This window comes from Molossus molossus, unplaced genomic scaffold, assembly GCF_014108415.1.
Source record: "Molossus molossus isolate mMolMol1 unplaced genomic scaffold, mMolMol1.p scaffold_m16_p_1, whole genome shotgun sequence".
Taxonomy (NCBI): domain Eukaryota; kingdom Metazoa; phylum Chordata; class Mammalia; order Chiroptera; family Molossidae; genus Molossus; species Molossus molossus.
In genome coordinates this window covers 511,041-534,202 of record NW_023425344.1, presented here as the reverse complement: position 1 = coordinate 534,202, position 23,162 = coordinate 511,041, and the positions used below count along the sequence as shown (strand labels likewise).

Below are 23,162 nucleotides of genomic sequence, written 5' to 3'. Positions count from 1 at the left end.
TAAACAGAGGATGGAGCTGAGCTGTCCCTGGACTTCTGGTCCACAGTAACCATGACATACTGAATGTGTTTTAAGTTGCTAAGTTTGGGGGTAATTTTTTTTATAGGTAATAGTGTTGTATATAAAATCCTAAGTTAATAGTTATTTTATATTGAGAGTTTGAAAATATACATAACAATTATTTGACTTTAAAAAAAATGTCTTTATTGATTTTTTTAGTGAGAGGGAGTTAGAAACTTTGAGAGAAACATCAGTTGGATGCTTCCTGCACACCCTCTACTGGGGACCAAGCCGGCAATGGGGCGTGTGCCCTGACTCAGAATCAAACCAGTGACCTCTTGGTGCACAGGATGACGCTCAACCAACTGAGCCACACAGGCCAGGCAATTATTTGACTTTCAGCATCATCATTAATAAGTCTGCTCTCACTATACCTATTTTTGAGACAATCTAGGTGTTCTTTTTCTTTTACATTTCTTATCTTTTGTAGTCTGTGGTTCCACTCCCAAATGTAGAAATCGGATTCATTCTTCTTCCAGTTTAAGACTTGCGGTATTCCTGAAAGTGCGGTCTCATGTCTCTCATCTCGTATAGAACATTCTGTCACTGTCCTGTGAATTCTGCTGCTCCCCGACCCCCGAATGGAACACCTGTTCACGTTCTGCCCTCAGCCACACTGGTCGAATCAGGTGAGGCATTCACACCAGGACACACCTGGCACACCCTCACACCGGACGGGGGAGACGAGTCCTGTGGCTGAAGAGTCAACAGGAGGCTGCGGGGAGAGAGGTGGACAGCACCGGGCTCTCTGACCATGATGGAGAGCCTTACAGGGCTGTGAGCAGGAGATAACAGAATCCGCTTTAGATTCTAGGGCCCCTCACAGGGACAAAATGATGTGGCTGACCCCGCTCTGGGCGGCCCTGAGGTGACAGAAGCCCCTAACGAGGAGCACCCTGGGTCTCAGCACTGGAGGTGCCCAGGCAGGACAGGAAGAGGGAAGGAGCTGGTCCAGGCCACCTCAGGAGCTCTGGTCCTGCACAGTGTTAGTGAGTAACCCCCTGCCTGAGAAAGTGAGTGTGGCTGAGACTTGTGCCTTGGTCTGGGATTTTAATCTTTCCTTTCTGGCCCCTTTTGCATCTGTGTTCAGGAGAGTTCTCTAAGGTTTACTACATGCTCACATATATCCTGTTTCCTCATTTCCCCGTATGTTAGGATTAAGCTGATTTGGAGGCATTTTCACAGGTGAGCACCAAGTAAGGGTTTAGAAGCATTTGTTTTACAAATAGACAACCCCCCTCCCATACTTACTGCTTTGAGTTACAAAAACGAACAGACAACAGAAATGACTGCAGGACGGTCTACCTGCTCCACAGAACTGCCCCAATAGTTCAGTGCTCGCCCCTTCGGGCCCTACGGGTCTCCCAGGGCTGGACCTGGTTCTCCGGTCACCGAATCACCTCCCCTAGGGGCCAGGCTAGCTCCCTCCAGAGCCAGGCCCCTTCAAGCCTTGAACTAAGCACCGGCCTCTCTCGGGCTGGCAGCGTGGCCAGCCTGGGCCGTGGAGCCCGTTGCAGCCACACCTGGCCACCTCCAGGGACCCAGGCCCAAGCCCAGGAAGACCTTGCTCTGCCTTCTCGGTCTGCTACTGGTTTCTAGCGCCTGCTCAGCGGCCTGGGGAAGCTGGTCCTCTGTCCAGGCTGTGCGGCGAGGGCAGGCGCAGCCCAGCAAGTGTGTGCAGGGCAGGCGGGTGTGCAGATGCCGGGCCGTGGCGGCTCGCGGCTGCGTGTCTGGGGCAGGTGCGGCCGGTGACTGCGTGTCCCGGGCAGGTGCAGCCGGGGGTCCGGGCTTGGGGCAGGTGCGTGCCTGTCGCAGCCGGAGGAGGAAGCCTGGAGGGCCGGGCTCGGCGGAGGCCGGTGCGGCGCGGGCGGGCTGGTCCCGGGCGGGGCGGGCGGGCGCCGCCTGCAACCGCCCGCATGGAGCTGTGCGGTGCCCGCGCCGGGAAACAGGAGGCCGCTGGGCCGGAAGCCCCGCCCGCCCGCGCGCGCGCGCGCGCCTGTCCCCGCCCGCCCGGTGGAGCGGCTGCTGGCGCGGCGCGGCGCGGCTCGGCACGGCGGCGCCCGGGCGCAGGCGAGCGGGCGGAGCAGCGGACGGCGCCCAGGCCGCCCCAGGCGCCGGGCTCGCGGCGGAGCGCGCCGGACTCATCGGGGCCCGCGGCCGCCCGCGCCTTTCAATGGGCAGCTCGCACTTGCTCAACAAGGGCCTGCCGCTCGGTAAGGCCGCGCGCGCGCATTTCCGGCCGCGGGGGCGGGGCGGCGGGCGGGGCCGCCGCTTTGTGTGCAAGTGCGCGTGCGCGCCGGCGTCCGCGCGCCGCCGGCCTGGGGGCGGGGCCTGGGGCAGGGCCGGTTTGGGGAGCGCCGAGCGCGTGCGCGGGCTGCTGCGTGCGAGTGCGCGTGCGCCGGCGCCGCCCTCACGCCCGCCACCCGCGCAGGTGACACAAAGGGGCGCCGGTCCTCGACCCCGCAGACCCCGGCCCACTCGGCCCTGGCGTTCCGGCCCCGGGGCTCTCAGGCCCGGGCCTGCCCGCATCTCTGATTCTGGCTCTCAGACGCACGGCGCCCGGACCGCGGGTGTCTAGGCCCCCAGCCCTAGCATCTCCTCCCCGACAGACCCCGGGTGTCCACGCCCGGGCCTCAGATCCCGGGTGTCTGGGCCCCCGGACCTCAGGCCCAGGCCCTAGGCCCCGCGCCTGGCCAGGGTGTCAGCCCTCGTTCTCCAGCCGGGTCTGCTCTGGGCCCAAGGCCTTGTCAGTGCGCCGAGGCCTCGGCTTCTCGTCACTTCCTGTTGTAAGGGCTCCCCGGGGCTTCAGCGGCCCGGGGGTGCCACCTGCCTGAGTGGCACGAGACAAGGTGAACTGCACACAACTTGCTTTGAAAGGCAGGACAAGAACTGCCCCTTGGCCCAGTGGACGTGGCCCTGCCCGCAGTGCTCGGCCAGGTGGCCTGGCTGCTGGGCTGCCGGGGCTGCAGCCCTCCGGCCAGGGTTTTCTCCGAGGAACAGGCGCGAGGGGGCGCTGCGCCCTCTGGCGCCGTCATTTATTCGGCTGGTTTCAGCGGGCCCTGCATTGCCACTGGGGTGTTTTGTCCATTCCTAAAAATGTATAAAAGAGCGCCCGGCGGGTGGGGAGGACGGCCCTTCCCTCGGTGGCCTTCAGGGGGACGCTGGGCGCAGCCCTGAGGGTGCACAGGTGGAGGTGGGGGCAGGCGCCAGCGCAGCCCTGCAGCCGCCCGCGCTGCGCCACCAGAACTTAGCAAACTGTGCGCTGCAGTCCCTTCCCCGAGCCCCTGTTTCCACCTTAATAATTCAACAGTCACCAGGCACCTTTCCCCACCTCGTGTTTGCAGGAGGTCGGAAACAAGGGCCTTTGTGGGTGCTCCAGGCCACGCTGGGGGGACCTGAGTCCGGGCCGTGGGGGTGGCAGGCTGGGCTGGGGATGCCCTGGAATGGCAGTTGGCCTGATGCTAGCCTGCGTTCCTGTCCTGCCCGAATGTTGGTGGCCATCTTGCACATTTTGCCGTCCTTGTCAACTCCCAGCCAGCGTGGGCTGCGGCCTCCTCTTGGGAGGGGCCGCCTCGGGTGCGGCAGGGAGGGGCCGGTCCTCCGGCCGGCCTCGAGGGTCTGCGGCTTCCTCTTCCCCGCCCCTCCCCCGCGCCCTTGGAGCCTGCAGAGTCGCGCTCTGGCCTGGAAGGGAGGGGCTGCCACCACACCTGAGCCAGCGGGTTGGAGGCTGGAGCTTTCTTTGGCTGGGCGCCCAGCCCTGCCCTCTGCCTGCCCGCTGAGAAACCAGGGTGCCTGAGAACCAGCCTTGAAGCGGGCAGTTCCTGGAGCAGCCGGAACCTGGCCAGGAGCCAGATCCCTTCACAGCCACGACCTCTGAGATTGGTTAGGGTTAGAGCAGACTCACCTTCCCGTGGGGGGAAGGGAGCCACCACCATGGAGAGGTGAACAGGATGGCTTCTTCCTGGTGCACTGAGCCAACCCTCACCCAGCTCCCACTTCTCGGGATGGCTGCAGGGTCAGGCTGCACATGGGGGCTGAGGGCTTGGACAGCGCTCCTCTTCTCCCCTTCTCCAGGACCACCTTACCCATCTCCCCTTCAAAGTAGCAACTTCATTTGCATAGAAATCCACTCAGTAGAAAGCTGGGCATGTGGGCCCATGAGGGGCACTGCAGCTCATCCGCCCTGTGTGCTGGCATCCCAGAGATCCTGTTATGTAGTAAGGGTCCTTGAATGTTTCCCCCAGCAACCCCAGGCACAGATGAGCCCTTCTCTGCAGGAGAAGGGCACTTGGGATTCAGAGGTAGGTCTGGCCCCGGCTCACCACCAGCCCGTTGGCGGGTGATACTTGGTGGGGCTTCCTTTGGGCCAGCTGACTGTGACCAGAGCGTTGTGCCCTTGATGGGATGTCTCTGCTGACAGTGTCACCTGCCCTTGGGGTTTCCTGTCTGAGCACCTCTGGCTCTGCTTGTTGGCTGTGATGCACTAGGCCTGTGCTGTTGCCAGGCCTCCCTTCTGGGTAGGTCCTGGTTCTCCCTGAGGTCAGAGGCGTGGCATAATGAGGCTTTTGTCCCGTGACAACTCTTGTAGGAGACCCAGAGTGTCCCTGTACTGGTGGCATAAAGGAGGACTCATGCCGGGCCATGTCCTGGCCCTCACTCTGTGGGGACCCCTGGCTCAAAGTCCTGGGTGACCCACATCACACTTCCCTTCCCCCCCAGGACAGGACCTCACACCCACGTCAGGGCTCTTCTCCAGAAGCTTAGCCTTGGACCAGCCATGTGTGGGCTGTGCACAGGCCTGGAGTCTGGGGCCCTGGAGGGGCTGCCCATCAAGGCCCTCCGTCTCCTGAGAGGAAACACCCATCTTCCTATAGAGCCAGAGACTTGGGGGCCTGTCATCAGGGTGGCAACAAAGGAGGCTCTTAGTGCTGTTGTTTCTGCCCCTTTTATCCCAGGGAGGTGGTTGCCGATGGTGCCAGGGTGGGACCAGAACCTAGGGTGGTTGGAATTAATCCTAGCAGGTTCGGCTGGTGGGGGGCCAGGGGCAGCACTGCAGCCCAAAGGTGTGGACTGTGGCCTGCTGTAGGCGGGCTCAGTATCCAAAGTGACTCATCAGGTGCCATCCGTGGCAGAGGCTGTGACTTCAGTTGGTTGGCCGTTAACCGCACGGTCTCTCTGCATCTGACTTGAGAGTCCTGTGGGCCCCACATGGGGTCTCCCCCAGCAGCTATAATATATCTGTGGGGGAGGGGGCAGTCGCCACCCCAGTGTTCTTTTCTTGAGCATGAAGTTCTCAACTTCAGGATCTGAGTGTGGGGCCCAAGCAGAGGGCCCGCGTGGAGGCTGGAAAAGAAGCAGGATGTTTTTGGGCTGAGCTCTGGGTGAGCTGAGTGTGGGCTGCTCATCAGAGCTGCGAGGGTGCAGGGACCTGCTGTGGTTGGTGTGTGACCCCAGAGTGTGCCAGCTGCGCCCTCAGGCCCCTCCTGCACGGTGGAGGCCGTGGCCTGCAGGCAGGACAGCCGAGCAGACAGCTGTGTGGCGCTGGACACTGGAGAGCTGGTCACGTGACGGGTAAGCAGGTGCGTGTCAGGGCGGTTGTCAGAATTCACTCTCGACATGCTTGCTGAGTGCAGAACCCTGTGTGCGGGACACTGACCAGGTGCAGAGGTGGGTGCACAGAAACGCCTCTGTCCTGGCCAGGCTGACGCTCTGACCTCCTGGGTCTCCAGCCCTAATCGGCACAGATGGTCGACCAGAGGCGAACACAGGCCTGGGGCAGGCTGGAAGGAGGTGAGGCTGAGAGGAGGAGAAGGGAGCCTGGGAGTTCAAGTACTGAGAAGTGCAGGGGCAGAAGTTCCTGGCAGGTGCAGCCTGGGCAAGTGTAGTCTCCCTCCCTCAGGTGCAGCCCAGGGCAAGTAAAGGGACTCTGCCGGTTCCCCACCCCCAGCCTGTGCAGTGAGAGGTGGAGGTGAGGGCAGGAGCTGAGCTTTGCTGCGAGTTGGCAGGAGAGTGGACAGGGCAGGGCCTCACACCTGAGAGCCTCGGGCAGCTGAAGGCAACATGAGATGACCCCTGCTGGCCCGTTGCTGAGGGCACTGCGTCACTGTGTCCAGGGCACTGGCCACCCACTCCCCAATATGGACTCCTGACCAGGGTCACCAAGAGGGCCGGGGCCGGTCCTGTACAGTCACGTTCCCTTAACAAGGGGGATACGCTGGCCTCGAAGCCACTCCTGGGTCTGGAAGCCTCGGCCAGCTGTTGGCACAGCAGAGCTTCCTCTGGAAATTGTTTTCACAGAAAGATTAGTGGTGGGCATGGGCAACCACAGGGCGTGACACCCGAGCACCCAAGGGCCTGGCCCACTTCCTGGAGCTCCGAGGACACTCAGGACCTGTGTGAAGTGCTAACTCATCAAGGGTGAGGCTGAGCCCTCGGCCCCTGGGAGGACAGGGACCCGTCCTGGGCACGTGTAGCAGATGTGCAGGTCACTGCTCCTTGTGACAGCCAGGGTGACGGCTCAGCTCACGGCCGGGACGGCCGCTGCCTGTTTGCCATAAGCTTGTGGCAACTCTGGGAGTCCCGGGAGCGAGAAGAGGGGAGGGAATTAGTGCGTCATCCGTCATGGGTTGCAGGTCTTTGGGGGTCTGTGGAAGTCCATCCTGCCTGTGCCAGCCTCACCTGGGGAGGGAACCCCCTACAGGCTGGCACCCTGCCCTCCGTGCTCGCTTCGGGGATGCTCAGGACGCCCTGGAGGAAGCTGGGCCAGCCGAGCCCTGGGAGCTGGTTCAGCTGCCTTGGCCATTACTTGACTGGAGGCTGGTGTCCTGGGGGGACCTGCTGCCCCAGGCCCCTGGCCCCTGTCACGCTCGCCATGCTCCTCTTGTGCAGATTAGGGTGGAGAGTGAAGCTGGCCTCTGACTGCCCCGGGCCTGGCCCATTGCCACCTGCTGCCCGACAGTCGGGGGCCTAGGACAGTCCCTGAGGGCCCCTGGAGGTTCTCTCTCTGGTTTGTGGGGCCAGCTGCTGCACTGTGGCTCACAGTGCTCTGCAGAAGGCTATGGGTAGGTCTGCCGTGGGCAACCCCACAGCCTTCAGTTCCCACACGTCACAGCTGAGAGCCAGGTGGCCGTGGGTCTGTGTCATGAGAGCTCAGAGCGGGGCCCCTCTGGTGTGAATCTTTCACATTGGAGCCACTGTGCGTGCCTCTTGACCTCAGTGCACACACCCCAGAGTGGGCGTTGCAAGTAACAGGTACGTCTCACCTGGACCGGGCATGGCCAGCTGGGAAAGCCAGGCCCTGCCCGCCCACCCCGTGAAGAACCAGTGGCTAGTGGCTGGGTCTGGAAAGGGGCTGGGAGGGAAGGGTCCTGCTGCCTGCAAATGAGGGAGGTTCAGCCAGGAGGAGCTGGCCAGCAGCAGGCTGCCGCCAGGAGCAAGGATCCAGGTGGGGGGTCAGCTGGGCAGGGGCCTCAGTGAGGGTGGCCATGTGGGAGGAGCTTGCTGTAGACCCAAGGCCCCCCAGTGGGGTCCAGTCTCTAGGACCCCTTCCTCCTACCACGTGGCCTAGCACCCTCTGCCAGGGGCCCAGTGTGAAGCCCCCATGGGGAAAAGGCTCGTGAGCCCCATTCTCTGGTGGGGAGCCATGCACTCTGTCCCCTGGGAGCTGGTGATGAGGGTTCAGTGTGGGTGCGTGACCCCACAGGGAGTGGAAGAGAGACGCTGCCAGACGCGGAGGCCTGGGGAAGTAAGTGGACAGTCCAGCAGCACGTCAGACTCCTGGGGCCTGCTCAGCTGCCATGGCTTTCAGGAGGGCCACAGCGAGGTTCTGGGAGGGTGAGGCTGTGCGTGTCCACGGCCGTCCCTGGCTGCAGCGGGGTCAGGCTCCCTGGTCTCCCTCCTGTGGAGCCTGTGCTGAGCTGGCCGCCCCAGGCGCTGGCTGCTGACATCACATTGCAGGCGTTCCGGCCCTTGTCAGGATTGCCTCTGTGTTCATCCCCAGCCCCCGACACCTCCTCGGCTCAGTCCCCGACAGGTGTGTGACCTGTGCACATTTGCCCTGCATGCCGTCAGGCCCTGGCCACTGTCCCCTGTCGTCTGGCCCTGGGGAAGAGCTGCACAGCACGGGAGAACCCTGCCTGAATCCAGTGCCAGGCCCTGGTGCTCCCCGAGGAGGACAGCATGTGTGTGCTGACCTGCGGAAGCCCCCAATTGGGCTCATGTGTGGGACGCAGGACACAGGTCCCTTTCGGGTCTGCACCTGAGGCCCCTCTGCGGTGGCTTTGCTAGGAGTCAGAGGCCCGGGAAGCTATGGAACCTGCTGCAAGCTCCCAGAACTGGCTGCAGGCTCCTCCCAGTGCCACCTCCTGGTTCATGGACACAGGGTGTCTGTGTGTGGAGCCCGTGTGGGTCCCCAGGCATGTGGGGAGGACCTTGGGGCTGGACCTTTAGGGTCCGTCTTGCTGTCTTTGTCCTGGCCAGTCCCCTCAGTCACTCCCATGCCAGGGTAGGCCCCCGGCTCCAGGCAGATCCCCGCCCCACGGGCACGGGGTCCAGGATGAGGGGAGAGCCTTGGCATGGAGTTCCGGAGTCTGGGTCCTGTCACCCCGACGGCGTTTTAATGTGTCTCTTGTGTTTGATTTTAGTCAGACTCTGACTCCGGCGCAGGCTTCAGTGTTGCTGTGCATCAGGAGCTAAGAGCTTTGGTTCGAGACAGTAAAGCCGTGGGAGGAGGATCCAGTGACAGGACGCGGTTCTGCCTGGGATTCTGAAGATAAAGCGCGTTGAAAGTCGAATTCATGGTCGTGGAAGCCGAGCCCATTTTAGGCAATGTCAGGTTGGTAGGGGTGCTGCAGCGCAAGCAGTTCGAACCCGTCCCTGCGCCACCGCCAGAGGGCGCTGCGCCCGGAGCGCCGTGAGCTCTGCAGCCCGCGGCGGGCCTGCCCGGCGTGTGCGGCGCTAGGCTGGCCAGGCTGCGGGAGGCCGCCTGCGTCCTGGAACGAGGCCCGGTCGCGCGTGTGCTGCAGGCGTGGTTTCTGTCCTGAGGCGTCCCGGGGGGCAGGTGTGCGGTCAGGCCCGTGCGGCCGTGACCCTGGGTCCTGGGGCCAGATGGAGACCTCGTCCCTGCCAGCGCCCAGCCCGCAGGCAGGCGGCATCGCATCTGTTCTGGTCGTTCTGTGAACCCCGCGCCAGGGTAGGATCTTGCTGCTAAGACCTGTTCCTGCACTAGCCGCGTGGCTCTGCCGCCTGCGCCCAGGGCAGGGCCATCGGCCAACAGCCCCAGGCGGAGCTGCAGCCCTGCGCTGGCAGTTCCCTCTGCCTCTCCTGAGTCAGGTGCGCTGGTCTTAAGCAGAGGTGCCCCTCAGGTCCCAGCCAGGCTGCCTGGCACCCAGTGTCCTTGCCCCACGGCGTCAGCTGTGGGCTGCTCTGCCGCCTGCTGTGCCCAGGCCCTGCTCTTGTCCACGTGGGCTGTGTCGATCGGTGTTATTTGCTGGAAAGGAAAGTAGGTGCTTAGCAATTCACTGAAAAACAGCAATGGGCCTAATATACACCAAACGGGTGACACTTTGAGGTGAGCAGTGGCTGCTCTCCAAGTGAGGCCAAGGCGCAGGCATGGCGAGCTGCCCAGCTCTGCTGCGTGGGTGGGGGCGCAGCCTGGAGACTGGTCTAGCCTTGCAGACCCCACCGAGGGCTGCTGGCCTGCAGTCTCGGCATCTCCGCATTCCTGCTGTTGGAAGAGGCAGTGAGTGGGCAGCACGCCCGTGGGAGGAGTCACCATGATGGGCAGTGTGGGCAGTGGGGGGCTGGCATGGTCACCCCACTTCTGGCTTCTCATTCTGTGCCTTGTGTGCTGAGCCCCAGAGCAAATGTTTGCAGGGCCATGGAGTAGAAGGCGGGGGGGCGGGGGCACACCAACGGGGGTGGCACCTCCAAGACCGTGTCTATTTCAGCCTCACATTTGGAAGGAGCTGGTTTTGGGGTTCCCACTGTATTCCACATGTCCACCCTTTCTGCCTCTATGCCGTCCTGCCCTTCAAATCCAGCAGGGAAGCGGTGCCCTGGGAGATGTCCCAGTCGGGGTTTCGGGGCAGCCTCAGCTGTCTGTGCCCTGTGCCCTGTTGGGGGATGCCCGACACCCTTGGTCTGTGTCCACTCGGTGTCAGTGGGCTGTCTCAAACACTGTGTTGTGTCCATTTTTCCACTGGTTTTTTACAACGTTTGATGAGGGTCCAGGTAACTGGACATGAGCGTGCCTGGCCCCAGGTCAGCGGTGTGGCCGGTGGGGCAGTCGGGCAGCGGTTCCCTGGGGCTGCTGAGCGGAGGCTGAGTGGCCACGTCTGTCGTTGCAGGCGTCCGACCTCCGATCATGAACGGGCCCCTGCACCCCCGGCCCCTGGTGGCACTGCTGGATGGCCGGGACTGCACGGTGGAGATGCCCATCCTGAAGGACGTGGCCACGGTGGCCTTCTGTGATGCGCAGTCCACGCAGGAGATCCACGAGAAGGTAATGGCCCACCGGGTGCCCAGCAAGGGTGGGCGGACAGATGGGACGTGGAGGAAGGAGCGGGGCCGTGGTCAGCACTGGGTGCTGCTTCGTTTTAACCAGCTTTTTCCCAGACAGTGGAGCCTGGGTCGTGGATGTGGTGTCCTCCTGGTCCCCAGCAGGTGGCGGTCCCAGCAGGTGGGCGGTGTCTGCTCAGGGTCACAGGGTCCCCATGATGGGAAGTATGTTAACCTGGTTTTCTGTTTGTAGTCGTGGCCGACTAAGTCCTTCAGAGCCACCTTTCCACTGAGACAGGGGAGGAGGCTGGACACAGTTTAAAAAACCAACAGCATTGGAGAGCCACGGAGTACGCAGAGGCCAGAGTCTGCAGGAGGGCAGGCCCGCCAGTGTGGCCTGGTGTCTGCGCTTCTGGAAGAGGCAGCTGAGGGCCCAGGTAGCTTTGGGTGGCCTGGCTGAGGTCTGGGTGAGCCCTTGTAGAAAGGACGGACTGGAACCCAGCGCACCTCACGCGGTCTGCACTGAGCTTTGAACGTGCGTTTTGGGTGACCTCACACCACCTGCCCCAGCAAACCGTCCTCTGAGGAGGGGGCTGCCGTCAGCGTTGGCCTCGGCCTCATGGTGTTCGTCATTGCTGGGGCCGTGTCTGTCCGCCGGCAGCGGAGGACACGTGAGCTGAGCGGAAACCTCAGGGCCAAGGGGACAGCTGCAGCCAGAGGGAGAGCAGAAGCCTGGAGTTCGACAAGGAACTGAAATGGTGGAAAGGGACAGCACATTTGGGTAAACGTTTGAGAATGAGACCTGAAAAAGAGCAGAGCTGACAGTGGAAATTCAGGGGCAGGACAGAGGACACGGGGGCGCGGGCTGTGGTGTGGGGTCCACACGCCTCCAGTGGAATCCCAGAGCTGGAGTGCTGGCCAGGGCAGTGTCTGAGACGGCGGCTGAAGGTCCCAAAGCTGGTGGAGACGGTGGCAGGAGGTGAGGGCAGAGCCTCGCCACTAGGCCCTGGGAGAACTGTGGCTGCCGGTAAGGCTGGGCACATGCCGGCCACATGCCGGCCACATGCCGAGTGGTCACGCTTGGTGTTCATCCCAGAGAAAGCGGCTCACAGCCGCAGCACAGCCTGCGGGGAAGGTCGGAAGGTCCACAGCACGGCCTGTGGGGAAGGTTAGAAGGGCCCCAGCACCTTCACGCCCCGGGCCTGGACCCAGAAGGAGCAGACGTCAATTCCTCCACGCTGGGCACAGTAAAGGGGACGAGCTGTCGATCGCTCTGTTGACCTGCTGGACGGCGCAAGGGCTGAGGTGCTGGTGCTGGTGTCAGGGTTGTGTGGGTGTGATGCTGGCCACTCCTGACAAGATGGTGGTGATGGAGACGGCGTCGCTGGGGCTGGGGTGGGGACCTGCATGACAGGTGCTGACAGGCGGTGTCTGGTGCTGGAGCCCGTCCCATGTCCTGTGGTGGCTACTCAAGGACAGGTGGTAAAACCACGCAGAACTGGGTGCACACGCGGAGGGCAGTCCCGAGGGGCACAGTGCCCTGTCCTGTGCGAGTCTGTCCCTGAGGGAGCTGGCGAGGGGACACAGGAGTCCTCCACAGTTTTGGCAACTTCTTGTGAATCTTAAACTATTTCAGACTAAAAAAAATTTCTAAAGAAACAGTATATGGGATAAAAGACACATAGACAGAAGTTTTAAAAACTCATATAAACAGTATTAAAACAAGTTTTGCCAATAAATTTGAATACTGAGACGAAACAGATGGTTTCCTCTAAAACTCACCAGCGCCCCTTCCCCCCCTCAGCTAGTCCAAAACCCGGGATCAGGTGAACAGCTGGCGGGGGCGGGGCAGGGGCAGGGCCAGGCCCTCAGCAGCTGGCCCCACCCCATCTCCACCCCTGGCGGTACCCTCAGGACGCACAGGTGAGGCCTGTGTGTTGGGACCACTGTGGCTCCTAGGTCCCCACTGCCTCCTGCCTGTGTGGAGAGCTCCGCCCAGTGAGATGGACCAGCCCAAAGAGCTCGGCAGTGAGAAGTGAGCGAGAATTGAATTTCAGTGGGAGACGGAAGACGAGAGTCCGGAAGAAAGACGGATGGGAGGAAGAGAGGCCTGCAGCCCCGGGCGCTCCAGCGTCTCCCCTCCAGTGGACACAGTCCCGTGTGAGCTCTTCTTTCCCGAGTCTGCTGCCGGGGTGGCTGAGTGACTGTCAGCCAGGGAGAGGGAAGTAAGTGGCTCGTGCAGTCCCTCCCTCCTGATAGCTGGGACCTGAGCCACCTGGAGCACAGATGGAGCTCATGCTGGGAAGGGCAGGAGATAGCACAGCACCCTGGGGGCCGTGAAGCTGACAGGCTGCTGGACCACCGTCAGCAGCCTTTGGCGTGGAGGAAACGGTGGCCTGTCCTGTGTGCCTGTCGAGCGGGGACTTGCCTCCTCACATCTGGTTGGATGTTGCCATCTAAGTGTTATAGGAGAAGAGACTGAAGTTACCACTGTACTACAGTGAAGCACACTTCCAGGAGGTTACTAGAGGCCGTCCGCAGGGCTGTGCTTACTCCCCTGGCAGAACAGAATGGGTGAGTTCTGCAGGAGACGGCAGGGAGAGGACAAGTCACTGATTAGACGGCAGTGAGACATCACGTGTAGAAGAAAACGCCACAAGGCAGGTGGACACGGGGCATCTGCAGGAGCTGCAGCGGCGGGGGGCTGGCATCAACAGTAGACCATGCACCAGTCCAGGGACGACAACCCACAGAAGTTGGGGGCCTTGGGCAAACGCCTGCGAGAAGCAGGTGATGCTGGCCCCATCCCCGGGCACTCGGTGCCTTGTGCTTCAGGGCCTCCAGGGGCCATGGCCTGAGGCAGCTGGGCACTTGCGAGGTGGACACAGTAGTTTCGATGGTGGCTGAGCAGCTCTGGACTCTGAAGTGTCCACTTGGCCTGCACATGGGAACCATCTGGGCAGTTTCAGAGGAGCCCAGGCTGCACATGTGATCTGGAAAGACGCCCCCGAAAGCTTTGACTGGCCCCGTGTCTGGGAGGAGGACGCCCACCTCTGGGAGGAGGGGCGGGCAGCCTGGCTGGCGCCCACCAAACCCTGGCTTCCTCTGCTGTGGAGCTCAGCCAGCACCCTCCAGGCCCTGCTGCCGCTGGAGGCACGAGGGCCGTGCTTGGCATTCTCCACGCAGGACCCCTGTGGCCCCCAGTCACTGCCTGGTCACAGCTGCAGGGCAGGGTGACAGGAGTGGACATCTGCCCAGATGTCTTCTGGTCCCCAGCCTAAGGGACAGGTTTGGCCCTGGGCTCCCTGCAGACTTGCTCCCTGGGAGGCTGACGTGAAGCCCAGGGTTGTTGCAGCCACTGCATACACCAGCGGTACGGGAGCCGGCAAGGGACATGGGCCTGGAGGCTCGGTGGGGTGGCCACGGTGGCCCGGGCCACAGGTCTTCCCACAGAGCTGACCCTGCAGTGGGCTTTCCCCGGCCTCCCTGCTCGGGATGTGGGCAGAGGGGAGTGGCTTTGAAGAGTGTCCCAACCCTCCCTTTGAGTTCTTCTCCTGGTACCAGGTGATTGAAAATATGCTCAGTAGAAAAAGGATTAGGACATGAAAACATTCCCCAAGAAACACGCGGCAGGTCCCACTCAGAAGTACAGGTTCCGGCTGCAGGACACCCGCCTGCCCCACCACGTCTCTGAGGACAGATATCAAGGACAGAAGCACACCTGGAAGTAGCTGAGCGCCCCAACAGCAGTGGGCACCTGCGGACCCCCTGGACCACTGTTGCTGGGTTGGAGCGCAGATACCGAGTGGGAGGCTGGAGATGACACTGCCGTGGTTAAATGCTCAGGATCAAAGCAAGATGCCACCTGCACACAAGCCTGTGTTTAGGGCCTATGGGTCTAGCCCGTCTGCAGCCGAGCCTCACACACTTATCTCTGCCAGGGGCACCTCGAAATGAGAAGCAACCAGGTGTGTCCCACCCAGGCAGTGCCAGGCCTCACCTCGGGTGCCGTCCCCTCCACGACCCGTCTCCAAGGCCAGGGCGGCTCCTCAGGCTCCGTCTCTAGTGCAGGGCTCTGCCTGCCCACGGTGGATGCCCGCAAACCTGCCCACATCGTCTCGCTGCCAAGGCCCACCTCACCTGCCACGGGTCCCCCCTCACCAGCCCACACAACAAAGGGAGTCCCGAGGGGTCTTCCTGGGGCCCCACTGGCCGAGTCCTCCCCATCCCTCCACGCCCACTTTCTGTCCGGCTCCCACACACTCCTGGTCCAGTTGGGGCACCAGAGGTCTGTGTGCCTGACACCCGCCCCCGCTGGGGGCCAGGGACCCAGTTGTCAGCCACACCCCCACTCAGCGCTGCCCTTCCTCCAGGAGCTGCTCCCTTCCTCTCAGAAGGCCAGTCCAGCCTGGCACCTCCAGGACCAGGGCTCAGGCCCTCTGCCGGCCACGCCGCCATCTTGGCCTGGCCCTGTCAGAACGGTCCCCGAGGCCGAACCCTCCAGGCTGTCGCAAAGGGGGCTGTATGTCCAGCTACAGCGGAGGCTGTTACTGTGGAAGGAGGCGGCGGGCAGGTAGCCCAGGGTCCCACCTACGGAAACCCACTCTACTTGTTCCCCTGATGGCCCAAATCCTGGCTCTTCGGGCGTAGCAGAAGTCTCTCCCTCAGCTCACGCGTGGCGCCTAGGTGCCTGGCGGACTCTGCATATGGGCCTTGGCTTTCCTGGCTTGGGCACCCAGGGTCGCAAGGCCCATGGCTGGCCGCCCAGGAGCCCAGCTGAGCACAGGGAGCTAGTCTGGAGGAGAAGGGGCAGCCAGCAGCCACAGGTGATTGCCTCCAGTGTTCTAGTGATTCACGTGGCCTTGATCACAAGACCCGCTGCTAAGTCCTTTAGGGAAGAGCAGTGATGCAGCCTGGATCACACCACACCTCTAGCCCTTCCTAGAGGGCTGGTCCCAGGTCCTCGCCTCTGCCTTTGATCCCGGGGATGGGACATTATGGGTCATATGCCTGTTGCCAGAACGTGTCCTCCCTAGAGCCCATCCGTGGGGTGTGGGCCTGATGCCCTTGACCAACATGGAGTCCCCATGGAGCTGCCCCCTGGAGGCTAGGGCGCCAGCCCCCCACCCACACACACACACCTTGCGGTTCTGTCTGCAGAGGGCAGCCATGCGCGGCCTGCCTGGGGGCAGGTTTCTGTTCTGTACGGCAATTTTTTTCTTTTTTTTTTTTAATCCTCACCCGAGGACATTTTTTGTTCAGATAGAGCGGGAGGGAGAGAGAGGAAGAGAGAGAGAGAGAAACATCGATGTGAAGGGACACATCGAGTGGCTGCCACCCGCACGACCAACCAGGGCCGGGGACAAACTGCAACCGAGGTACATGCCCTTAGCGGGAACCGAACCCGGGTCTCTCTGTACCGCAGGCCGACGCTCCAACCGCTGAGCCAAACCGGCCAGGGCTGTACGGCAATTTTGCAATAGCAGTAGCATGTTCCTCTGTCATCTGAACTCTTGGGAGACACTGGGGCTGACTTGCCCCCAGGGGCTTCACACAGACACCGCCCAGGCAGGTGTCCGGCCCGTGCTGACCGCACTGCCCCGCTCGCCTAGAGCCCTGCAGCCACGCTGCAGAGGGGTGCAGATAGCGTCCTGACACCTGGCAGGCCCCCTCGCTGGTTTGTGCGCACGTGGAGAGCTTGCTGGAGCCTCCCTGGGGTGGAGTGGGCAGGGGCGGGCCTGGCCGTGCTCCCGACCCCGGCAGAAGTGAGTTCCGGTTGGATCGTGCCTGCTGCACGTCTAGGGTCAGCACCGGCACGTGTGGCTCCCTCTGCTGGTGGGGCGAAACAGGTCCCGTGTTGGAATCCGTTCATTGTCGGGCATGCAGTGTGTTTCGGCCGCCGTCCAGGCACAGCACCGCATGGCCGTGCAGTCGCTTGTGTTCTGCTGGCCATTTGTCACGGTCCTTAGGCTCCGTGCGCAGGTGGGCCTGGGGTTCCCGGCTCTCCCAACATCAGCATCGTCTGTCTGCTTAGCATCTGGTGCCCACGAAGCATTTTGTGGAGCCATTCCCTCCCGGGCTGGTGTGAGGGCAGGGACCCCGGGTTTCCTGAGCTGTCACTGGGTCGGGCCAGGTGGCTTCTGATCCCAGAAAGTCTGCAGCGCACAGGAAGTTTCGGCCTTGGCTGCCACAGCTAGGGCTGGACTTGGGAAGGTGTCCACGGGACCACTGCCTGCCGGTGCGCTGGAGGCCGGACCACCGGGCCAGCACTCACGGCCTCTGTCCTCCCTGCAGGTGCTGAACGAGGCTGTCGGCGCGCTCATGTATCACACCATCACGCTGACCCGGGAGGACCTGGAGAAGTTCAAAGCCCTTCGGATAATTGTCCGGATTGGCAGCGGCTTTGACAATATCGACATCAAGTCAGCAGGGGACTTAGGTAGGATGACCCCTTCTCTGCACAGTGCCCCCTGTATGTCTGTGTTGTTCGCCAGTTGTACTTGGCAATGAGCACACTGAGCACACTGCTGCGCGGAGGCTGCCGTCCCTGGTGCGTGGTCGGGCTTTCCTCGGCCTTCGGCACCTGACCTGTCTGGCTGGCAGCTGGTGCTTGTCGGCTCCCTCGCTTCCTGGGGCAGAGGGGCGGTGTCATCAGGTGTCACATGTGCCCTGTCCCGGGGACAGTGGAAAGGCAATGTGTATTGAGTCAGGACATGCACTTGCACATGGCTACATGTGTGTGCACAGATGACATGCTGGAGAGCCTCAACACCCCATACTGTGCTGCGCCGGGCCTCCCATTTCCTGATGCTCTGTTTTGTCCTTTCCCTCACTTTTGTGTGGTCTCAGCCCAGTGAGGCCAGGCCATGCCCGCCGTGCCCACTGCTGATGGTCAATAGGCCGTGTCCCAGGAGGTGCCTGCAGTGCGGGGCTGTGGCCTGGATGCGTTCCGAGCCGGGAGGCCTTGTCCCTGGGCAGTCAGCTCCGTGTTGGGTCTCAGTCTGGGCTGTGTCGTGCTGTCTCCCCTCAGGGCCTGGCAGGTGGGGTGCGAAGTCCCCGGGACCTGCAGTGCCCTCTCAGGCAGGTGGCAGTTCGGTTCCTGTTCCGTCTTCTGCGTCCCCTCCTGCATCTCACAGGGAGTTGGGGTACTGCCTTTCCTGGGTCCTTGTGCAGCTGTCTGTGTGCCAGGCCCCACCCTGGCCACCAGGTGCCTCTTCCTTGTCGCGGAGACAGACAGCAGCAGGAGACAAGGCATGCAGCCGTGCAGGCTGTCGGGGAGGAGGGTGAGAGGCGCCAGGGCTCAAGGGAGAGGAGAATGGGATGGGGGACCGGGTTCACCTGGGCACGGGCCCAGGGGCGGCGTCAGCTCATGGTGGGTACTGACCAGTGTGTGCAAGGGCCACACGGAGAGAAGTGGGGACGGAGGCTCGGCGTGGAGAAGCGTGAGCCCGCTCACTTCCTAGGTCCCTGTATTGCTGCGTGGCCTCTGCGGTGCCAGGGCAGGGCTGGGGGGGCAGCCGTGGCTGGTGGGAGGTTGGGCCACTCCCTTTAAGGCAAGGCCTCTGTTGGCCCGGCTGACCTGCACATGTGGGTGGTGGGGGCTGCCTCTGGGTTCCGCCCTGATTGTGCTGCCTTCTGGAAGGTTGAGGGGCAGACGCCTTAGGTGTGGCCTCGTCCTGTCCACCCAGTGGGCCGTGGGAGCCTCTCCACATGGCGTGGAGCATATGCCCGCGTTTGTCTAGCAGCCTTCCGGGTGGCCTGGGGACTGTCCTCTGCCTTCACAGCGGCACCAGGACGGGCGCGGTGCCCACCCGGGATGTCTTGTGTCCCCAGGCATCGCTGTCTGCAATGTGCCGGCGGCGTCTGTGGAGGAGACCGCTGACTCTACCATGTGCCACATCCTCAACCTGTACCGCAGGACCACCTGGCTGCACCAGGCGCTGCGGGAAGGCACGCGGGTCCAGAGTGTGGAGCAGATCCGGGAGGTGGCTTCCGGGGCCGCCAGGATCCGTGGGGAGACCTTGGGCATCATCGGACTGGGTGTGTGAGCTGTGAGGTCCCCCACCAGGGACAGTGTGGGACGGCGGGGACTCTGCCACAGAGGCTGTGCTGGTCTCCGTATGCCCAGGAACACCAGGCACCTACAGGACTGCCCGCTCACCTACTGCCCTCCCCCACCTGTGGGGTGGCTGAGCAGATGTGGCCTTCAGGTGAAGGCCAATGGCCCTGGGGTCCCTTGGCTACTTTCTACCTGCCAGGGCGTGTCACCAGCAGCTGCCGTGGGTCGAGGAGTGTGCGTGCCCTCCATGCAGGCCATTCTCTCACCCACACGCTCACACAGCAGGTGGCTGTCCTGGGGCCAGCACACCCAGGGAGAGGCCTAGCCCTGAGCCCCATCGGGCACTGCCCCCATGCCCACCAAGCACCCATCTGATTCCCTGTGGGCTGCCTCTAGTCCCCACCCTTCTCTGAAGCCCTGCCCCTGCTTGGCCGGGTGGTGGGCCAGAGGGTTACTCCCACGCTGAGTGTGTGGGTGCTGAGGCCGGGAGGGCCCTGGCCGAGGTGACGTTGGTCTCCCCCCAGGCCGCGTGGGGCAGGCAGTGGCGCTGAGGGCCAAGGCCTTCGGCTTCAACGTGCTCTTCTACGACCCCTATCTGCCGGACGGCACGGAGCGGGCGCTGGGGCTACAGCGGGTGAGCACCCTGCAGGACCTGCTGTTCCACAGCGACTGCGTGACCCTGCACTGCGGCCTCAACGAGCACAACCACCACCTCATCAACGACTTCACCGTCAAGCAGGTGAGCCGGGGGCCGCTCTGGCCAGCACAGCACACGTGGTGAGCCGCAGGGGGCCCCGCTGGCTGCTCCTGCCTGGCCGGGCAGCTCTCCTCCTCTGGCCGAGCTGCCTGGTCCTGCTCAGAACCGGCCACAGGCTGCCCTGGGCCTTGGCCATCCCTGCCAGCAGCTCCCAGCAGGCTGTGGCCCGTGGCAGAGGCGGCCGCTTAGCTTTCGGTGCCAAGTTCCCGCAAATGAGGTTGACATGGGACCAAGGGTCCTGGGGCCGCCCGAGGACCGAGGTCTGCATCACAGCTGCACCCGGGCAGCTGGCACGGGGCTTGCAGCCCACACGCTCACCCCAGTGCTTCCCCAGTTGCTTTGCGCCCGGCAGGAGCTGGAACTGGGGCCACGTCCCACAGTGGTAGAGTGGGGGCCACACAGGCCCGAGCCCCCGGCCAGCCTGGGGGAGCCAGGATCTTGAGGTGCAGCCCCCAGGCCTTCACTGGCAGAGTCTGAAAGCCTGGGCGGCCGGACTGGGAGACGCCCAGTACGATGTCCCCGTGCCCTCCTCCCAGCGGCAGGCAGTGAGGAGGCCTCTTGCTGACTCACTCTCCGGTTGTCTGGTGTCTTCCAGATGCGACAAGGGGCCTTCCTGGTGAACACAGCCCGGGGCGGCCTGGTGGACGAGAAGGCGCTGGCCCAGGCCCTGAAGGAGGGGCGGATCCGCGGTGCAGCCCTGGACGTGCACGAGTCAGAGCCCTTTAGGTGACGCCTGGCAGCCCTTGGGTGGTCCCAAGATGACCTCTCCCTGGTCAGGCCCTCACTTGCCCTGGCCGCCCCCTCACCAGCTGGCATCAGCACCCAGAAGTGAGGCCCCTGTGCCCACGTGTAAATCCAGGTCACTGCCTGCAGCAGCCAGCTGCCGCAGGACAGGTGCACTGGGCCCTGTGTCCAGCCTGCAGTCCTGCCCCAGGAGGACCTGCCCCCAGGTCCTGGCCAACTCTCAGCAGGCAGGCAGCCAGCATGTGGGCCAGGACAGCTCAGGGCCCTGAATCTGCGGGGGGAGGGGCTCAGGTCTTCGTGCTCCCTGCTGACGCCCAGGGCACCACGTTGAGGAGTTGCTCAGGTGTGCTAGGTAGCTGGTCCCCCTGTGGCGATGTCCAGAGGCCCACAGCCTAGAAACCAGTCTGGGGCAGGAGCCAGCCCTGGGGGTCCTCCGCCCAGGAGACGTGGTGCAGCAAGGCCTGGGTCAGCCAGGAACTCCCAGGACCAGTGCTCCCGCAGGGCCACTGCTGTCAGTCCTGGGCAGCTGTGACCCATGGGCACCCACTGGGTCTGACGGAGGGGTGGGCGCCCAGGCTGGGGCACTGACTGCGGTTTCTGCCCTAGCTTCAGCCAGGGCCCCCTGAAGGATGCCCCCAACCTGATCTGCACCCCCCACGCGGCCTGGTATAGCGAGCAGGCGTCCATCGAGATGCGTGAAGAGGCAGCCCGGGAGATCCGGAGAGCCATCACAGGTGGGCTGGGGTCCCTCGGGCTCTTCCAGAGGTGAGCGCCCACCAGCGGGCTACCTCTTCACTCAGCCAAGTGCATCTGGGCTGGCCCTGGGCAGGAAGCAAGAGGGACCTGCCCTGGGTGACGTCTTGGCCGAGGCACAGGAGGTAGCCCGGTCTCCCCTCTGGTTGCGCACACGCAGCCAGGCCCTTCTCACGCGTCTCATTCGTGACCTTCGCCACTGCCCCTCACTGGGGTGTCAGCTTGTGTCACTTGCCGGCCTTTTAAAGTCAGACTACACTTGTGAACTTGGGCTGGGCCCCATCAGCCTCAGTCCAAGATCCCAGGCCTGGTGGATGGGCTGGGGCACAGGCAAGCTGAGGGCACCGAGGGTGACTGCCAGACAGGCCCCAAGCTGAGGGGAGCCAGAGGAAGGGAGGCATGGCGGGGCCCCTGCACGGCAACCCGAGCCGCCACACTCCTGGGGTCCCCTCAGTGGCAGCTGAACACGGACGCCGCCCTTCCTTGTCCCCTGCACTGCCCAGGCCGGATCCCTGACAGCCTGAAGAACTGCGTCAACAAGGACCACCTGACAGCTGCCACCCACTGGGCCAGCATGGACCCTGCCGTCGTGCACCCTGAGCTCAACGGGGCCGCCTATAGGTGAGCGGGTGGGGGTGGGCCAGGTGGACCTGGGGGGCTCCGTGGGACTCTGGGCAGTGCAGTGACCCATCCAGGGGCTCTTGGGCCTGGATGTGTGAGCTTATGTGGGCCCAGTGGACACAACTCAGGTGGAAACAAGACCACGGGGGGGGGGGGGGAGGCGTGCTGGGAGCAGGGTCCCAGGAGGTGTGGGGGTCAGATCAGGGTGGGGTCCTCCCAGCAGGCAGCCTCAGGGGCAGCTCTCTGCCCTGTCCCTGATCTCATGGAGTCACCCCTCCTTTCCCAGCAGGTACCCCCCGGGCGTGGTGGGTGTGGCTCCCAGCGGCATCCCTGCTGCAGTTGAAGGCATTGTCCCCAGCGCCATGTCCCTGTCCCACGGCCTGCCCCCAGTGTCCCACCCGCCCCATGCCCCTTCTCCTGGCCAAACCGTCAAGCCTGAGGCGGATAGAGACCATTCGAGCGACCAGTTGTAGCGTGGACGGAGCTCTGCGGCCTCAGCGCCGGTGGGCCACGGCCTCGGACAGGCACGGGCGGAGGAGGTGCCCTTGGATGGCAGCAGACCTCTGGGCTGTCCAGGCGCCAGGTGGCGGAAGGTGGCGCCGGCCTCCCACGTTGACTAGTCCCGTCCTGAGGGCCGCGCTGCCCCGTGTTCTTTGCGTCCTCGTTAAGCAAAAGAAGTTAGTAGTGAATTCTATCATGAATGTCCTTGTCCGTGTGCAGCCCGTAGACACCACAAAGGATCTGTTTGCTTAGCTGTCGGCACCAGTCCTTCAGCCCGTCTCCCTCCTCGGGGACGTGCCCAGCAAGGCAGTTGGCAAACTTCTCAGGACTATGAATCCTTCCCGTTTTTCTTTCTACGCCACACAGTGCATTGTTTTTTCTACCTGCTTGTCTTATTTTTAGAATAATTTAGAAAAACAAAACAAAGGCTGTTTTTCCTAATTTTGGCATGAACCCCTTGTTCCAAACGAAGACGGCACCGTGAAGCGGCCGGGGGCTTGCACAGCGCGCTCTGGCTGTCGCGCTGTCCTGGGAGCGAGGCGCAGCGTCCGGCCTGCCCAGGTGCCGTCCTGCTGATGTGGTAGGCTAGCAATATTTTGGTTAAAATCATGTTTGTGACTGTAACCATTTGTATGAATTATTTTAAAGAAATAAAAATCCCAGAAGGAGCCGGCATGCCCAGCCTGTTTCGGTGGCTTTGTCTCTCGGGACACGTGGGTCTTAGTCCTGGTCTTGGGGCCTCGGGGGCTGGAGCAGGCAGGCCTGGCTGTGGGGCTGCTGTGGAGGGAACTGGCAGAGGTGGAGCAGTCTGAGCACCCGCCTGGTACCCCAGCCTCAGGGTGCCACCGAGCTCCCACGAGTGCCCTGCACCCGCCCCATTCCTGCCCTCTGCCCCTGTGCGCCCGTGTGGCCTTGACTCAGGCTGTGCTCCCTCATCCACCAGCTAGACGGGCCCGGCCTGTGCCCTCCCCAGCCTGGCATTTCCCTCCCAGCCCCAGGCACTGCTCATCGCACCTGGGGTCACCTCCTAGGTTCTCTGACTGCTCCTTTCCATCTACGCCTCCTGGTGCACATTCCTGAGTGGTCTTCCCAGTGTGTTCTGCTGGGGAAGCAGCCCTCAAATACCTATTTGTGGGAACTTTACAGAGGAAACGTCTTGGTTTCGCCCAC

The 23,162-nt window shown here is 63.0% G+C and overlaps 1 protein-coding gene across 4 annotated transcripts; it reads left to right on the top strand.

The window, feature by feature from the left end:
• The first annotated feature begins 2,181 nt into the window (after positions 1–2,181).
• Positions 2,182–22,661, top strand: CTBP1 (C-terminal binding protein 1). Of its 4 annotated transcripts, none has more exons than XM_036265917.1 (10): positions 2,182–2,273; positions 8,703–8,893; positions 10,407–10,561; positions 16,852–16,996; positions 18,391–18,597; positions 19,141–19,355; positions 19,969–20,099; positions 20,724–20,851; positions 21,374–21,491; positions 21,781–22,661. In XM_036265917.1, exons 2-10 carry the CDS (start codon positions 8,887–8,889, stop codon positions 21,962–21,964), a joined length of 1,290 nt encoding a protein of 429 aa, XP_036121810.1. In that variant the 5' UTR covers positions 2,182–2,273; positions 8,703–8,886; the 3' UTR covers positions 21,965–22,661. The 4 variants fall into 4 exon arrangements, with proteins under 4 accessions (XP_036121810.1, XP_036121797.1, XP_036121803.1 ...); XM_036265904.1 differs by having other exon boundaries at positions 21,778–22,661; XM_036265910.1 differs by having other exon boundaries at positions 2,197–2,273; positions 8,707–8,893; positions 21,778–22,661.
• Positions 22,662–23,162: the final 501 nt, after the last annotated feature.

Bases quoted from the DNA above. Each gene is read 5' to 3' on its own strand.
- CTBP1 (XM_036265904.1), top strand. The intron at 10,562-16,851 runs GTAATGGCCCAC...TCCTCCCTGCAG, and splicing joins CGCAGGAGATCCACGAGAAG to GTGCTGAACGAGGCTGTCGG. The intron at 18,598-19,140 runs GTGTGTGAGCTG...GTCTCCCCCCAG, and splicing joins CTTGGGCATCATCGGACTGG to GCCGCGTGGGGCAGGCAGTG.